The sequence below is a fragment of the Camponotus vicinus genome, unplaced genomic scaffold, assembly GCF_025532165.1.
Source record: "Camponotus vicinus isolate PSW18456_S1 unplaced genomic scaffold, iyCamVici1.0 SCAF_7, whole genome shotgun sequence".
NCBI lineage: Eukaryota > Metazoa > Arthropoda > Insecta > Hymenoptera > Formicidae > Camponotus > Camponotus vicinus.
This window is the reverse complement of record NW_028141979.1, coordinates 11,276,985-11,281,840: the sequence shown is the minus strand read 5'-3', so window position 1 is coordinate 11,281,840 and position 4,856 is coordinate 11,276,985. Positions and strand designations below refer to the sequence as shown.

At 47.8% G+C, this 4,856-nt stretch overlaps 1 protein-coding gene across 1 annotated transcript; it reads right to left on the bottom strand.

Moving 5' to 3' along the window:
- Window positions 1-687: 687 nt before the first annotated feature.
- On the bottom strand, window positions 688-1,827 carry LOC145975107 (uncharacterized). The gene has a single exon (XM_083105265.1). It carries the CDS (start codon window positions 1,825-1,827, stop codon window positions 835-837), a length of 993 nt encoding a protein of 330 aa, XP_082961391.1. The 3' UTR covers window positions 688-834.
- Window positions 1,828-4,856: the final 3,029 nt, after the last annotated feature.

Below are 4,856 nucleotides of genomic sequence, written 5' to 3'. Positions count from 1 at the left end.
ATTATGCTTCGGATTTTCTGTAGACGTCGAGCGGCTTGTCCTCTCTGAGTCGTCACTTTGAATCAGAAGTAATCAATTATGCTTCGTATTTTCTGTAGGCGACGAGCGGTTTGTCCTCTCTGTCGTCACTTCAAATACGAAAACTCGATTTAATTGTTATAATTTAGTAGCACGTGCCTGGTTAAGAATATCCGTATATTAACGTCGCGTCGCGTGGGATGTGGATTTATTGAATTAGGATTCTTTTGAATGATCACGAAGTTTAGCACACACTAATATATATTTCTAAAATAATACACAAAATGTAATATATTTAAACTAGCACTTAGATTCGAGAATGAATTTATAATGAATTTGGAATTTGAGTTAAGATTATGATATGGAATTAGAGTTAGAGTCCAGCTTAGGACTTGTCGGTTCGGTGTCGCGAGTTAGACTGCTTGAGTCTGGGCCCGCTCCGAGGTCCCTCGATTTCGGCGGCTCGACTGCTGCGGCGGTCGAAAGTGGGGAGCTTGGAGAGAGAGGGGCCCTAGCTGAGCGCCATCTCTGGGCGCTTGGCGGAGGCTTAAATCTAACGCAGTGCCGCGCTCGGCCGCTAGTCGGAGTTCGGTGTCATAGCGCGCCTTGGCGCGCTTTTCAAATGCGCTGAAAGAAACTTAGAAGATTTACATGAAAGTTCGTGGAAAAATCAGGCGCGGGATGTAACACCTCCCCCCTTAGATGAAAATGTTGGACGATGTTCCAACATTTTCCATGTATAATCTAAAGTAATGTAAATTATTTCGCACGCTCTTATATTCTATGTATAATATGCTTAGAACTATTTTGTGTGCACTACACGTTTTCGTTCAAAAGTTTTCGAAGTTCTCGGTAGTCACGCACTTCACTTATTGGGGGCTCTATGGGGGTTGGTCGAATGTCTTCGGTTATTGGGAGGGCTTTAGGGGGCTGATTTTCTGGCGTCGAAAGGGGTTTGGAGGATCGCTGATTCTCGTCGTCCATTCGTCGTCTTGGTGATCCTGTGTACAGGAGCAGGTTCGTCATTGAAGTCCATACCGCTCCCAGTAGATGCAGGCTCCATCCGTATATCGAATGCAATGCGTATCCGTGGATGATGGTGTCCACGATTAGCTTTATTAATCGGATTATTATGAAAATTCCGATCACACCTGCGCTGGCCGATCCGAATGTGATAAATCCTGTCCACAATTTTTGCCCTGCGTTCTCCGCGATCTGGTCCAAGGATTTTTCGTCTAGCAGGTTTAGCATGGATATGCTTCCTGCTGGTATTTCTCGTCCCATGGCCCCTCTCGCTATTGTATTCAGCATCGAAGGTTTTTCCATAGGGAACATTATGTGGTCGCGGAGTCTGTCTAGATCTTCGCTGGTATAGATGCCGCTGGTGGCGAGAGAGGAGGGGCTCACGTATTTCCAGGTGGGTTTCGTGAGCGGTTGGATGATCGAAGGTGCCGCCGCCTCTTGTGGTCGTGGCATCAGGCGGTACCAGCTGCCGTGTATGTTGTACATAACTGGCAGGAATTCGTTGCAGTCCCTCGGCGTTCCTTTTTTGGTGAGTATCCTTGTCCTTGGTAGCATGAATAATGATTGATTTTTGTACGTTACCGGGATTTCGTTATAGCAGACGTCCGTTGGTCGTACTCGGCATTCTACAGCTAGACATTTGACCAGGTGTAGGGCTTCTCCCGCCATGACTGCGGTGTATCCAGGTGCCTTCATTATTCGATGCGCCATTTCGTCAGGGGCGAAACTGGCGAGCGAGAGCGCGTTTTGTAATATCTCTTTTTCGAGCGCGCATTTTTGTTCCATTATGTCGCGGTAGAGTCGCGTCAGTTGTGTTTTAATATGTTTTTCTACGTATATAAATTTAGAATTTACATACGAGAAAATGTCTAAGTTACTGACGGATATTCTTGTGCGGATTTTGAATGTTCTTCCCTTTTCTGTTTCCAGTACGAATAACTTTGGGTGTTTCGTCAGCATGAGTTTGTAGCCACACAGTGTCATCTCGGTGGTTTTGGTGAGGGCGAAGGTCGTTTCCTTCGTTGTCACTGTGTAAACGGTTGGCGTCTCGGTGTTTGTCTGTGCCGTGAGTTTATCGGCTGGGCCCTCGTATAGCACGTCGTATTGGTCGAAGTGGCAGCTGTCCCTTGGCGTGATAGTCCAGTAGGTCTCCGAGCCGTCGTGGTCCATGCATTCTCCCGTGAGTGCTTTGCAGTGCACCCCGGATGGTAGGATCAACTCGTTAGTATTTCTATCGATGACCGCGTCGAAGTTCCGAAGAGTTACTTTTACGACGGCCTGGACGACAGCACTTTCCCATGTTCCATAGGCATCTCCGTATTGAGTTCTGGTGCAACTTCCGTCCATGCTGGTGGTGCCGGCGAGGGTGACGCTTCGCACGTCCGTGCTGTTCCTCTTGAATGACTGGAGGATGCTTCGTTGACCTGTTCCTATGTCGATGGTTCCCGTGTCTTGCAGCTTTTTGCAGATGGATTCGGTGAGTTCTATTGTGTATTGGCGGCGTCCTCCTCGGACTATCGAGACGTGCGAGTGCATTCCACAATAGTATATCGTGCGGTCGACTTCGACTTTGCACTGCATCACGTGTGTGTGGTCATGGGTTGACATTTGTAACAGCTGTACGTAGGTGGCTTCCCTCTTAGGTTCTATGTTGTCGACGGCGCATTTACCGATGTCTAGGAGCGATAATGACGTTATATTTAATCCTTGTCCCCCGCAGTCGTATCCGATTAGACAGTATGATGCGGCAGGTAACAACAGGATTAGGGCAATGGCATGCGCTAAGATTTCCATGGTGATGGTGGCGATGTTCATGGTGCTGCGCTTGATTGAGTTGTGGTCGGTCCTCCGTCCGACTTCCTTTGATATAGCGGCTCTGGAGTGGGGAAGGCCTCCGTAGTGGGGGCGCGATGCGGTGAGTGTTTGAGCTTGTCTGCGTGTACTACACGGGTCCTGGTAGCGCTTATTGCTAGTCTTACATTGTGGCTCTTGAGAACCTCTAATATTTTGTAGGGGCCTACGTACTGGTCCCCTAGCTTCCCTTTCGAGGGTTCTTTAAGGAGGTATACGTTATCGCCTATCTTAAAATTACGCGTCCTAATTCTACGATCATAGTGTCTTTTGGATTTTTCTTTGGCGCGCATTAGGTTTTCGCGTGCGATAGTTTGTGCGTCTTTGATGCTGTTGAAAAGTGTTGTAAGATATTCCGCGTAACTCTCGTTGGTCGTATCCGCAGTAACGGGATCGCTCGCAGGGGTCCGCGCGGTTTTACCGAACACGAGTTCATGCGGTGTGTACTGAGTGCCTTCGTGGACGCTAGTGTTGTAAGAGAGGGACGCTAACTTTAGGCACTTATCCCATTCGTTATTTTTATCCACGAACTGCTTCAGGTATTCCCACAAGACTTGGTGCGATCTTTCGACCGAGCCATTGGCTTGTGGTCTATACGCTGTGGTTCTGTAGTGCTTAATTCTAAACTTACGTGCTATGTTTCGCATAAGGCTATTTAAGAAATGCGATCCTTGGTCGGTTAGGATTGCTTTGGGAGCACCGAATGTGCATATAAACTCGTTGGTGAGCGCGTCGGCTACTTCTATGGCTCCGGCGTGTTGGAGCGGTATCGCGAGCGAGTACTTAGTTAGGAGGTCCTGTATAGTAAGTATGTAATAGTTTTTTGACTGTGTCGTTGGTAATGGGCCCATGATATCCATGGAGATTTTGTCGAAGGCGGAGTCAGGGGTGTCCGTAAGCACCATGGGTTGCCGAGTTTTTGTTCTTACTAACTTTTTTAGTTGACAAGCACGGCAGTTTTTTATGAATGATTGGACGTCGGCTTTCATTCCCGACCAAAAATACTTTTTCTTTACTCGTCTATATGTTTTCGTGACGCCCTTGTGTCCGCCGACGGCAGAACAGTGATTTTCCGACAGGATCTGTTGCCTACTCTCTTCTGGGGGTATCGTAATTTCATTCTTACAAATAAAGATTCTAATACTAGTTTCGCTTAGGGTTCGGGTGAGTTGCATATACACCGTTTCCCAAGGTACATTGTCAACGTTACCTCTGGCGATAGAGATAGATTGTAGGCCGAGTTCGGTGACGACGTCTAGCAAGGAATGCATCGTTTCCTTCACGATTTCTTTTTCCGTGATTCCTGATACTCTATCTTTAATGATTAGTGATATAATGCGTCGCGAGCCATTCCGGTCGACTCGGGCTCTGCCTAGCGTCGCATTTTTAATTAGAGGGAGCGACTTAGTGTCTGCAAGCATGCGAGCCCCTTGGTCGATCGGAATGCCTTGTTGCGTGGTGAAAATAACTAAGTTGTCGCGTCGTGTCGTGAAGTTATCAGGTATCGTTATTACGTTAGGTCCCACTGGGTTTCGTATGATAGCGGGTTCATTTGGATTTTCAAACGGTCGTTCGTCGTCATCGGACTCTGTGCTACTTTCGGATTCCGCGTCGCTTTCGGCGTTAGCCTCGCTTTCGCTGTTCGCGTACTCCTCAGCTTCGTTTAGCTGGTTGCAGGGTAAGGTCGAGGGCGTTCCCTCCGCATTGATTGGCGTGCCGGTCTCTCTAGTGCCTGGTTTTGGCACTGCGGAAAATAAAGATTCATCTGAGTCGGATGATATAGGATCGTTTTCGAGGATTAGGATTTGTTGGGTTTTCGCGGCAGGTGTGGGAGTCGGATTTCGCGAGAGTGCGTCCGCGTTTACATTGGTTTTTCCCGCTTTGTACATTACCTCGTATTCGTATTCCGCTAGTTTTAAACGCCAGCGTACGAGTCGCGAAGTGGGGTCTTTTACCGAATGTAA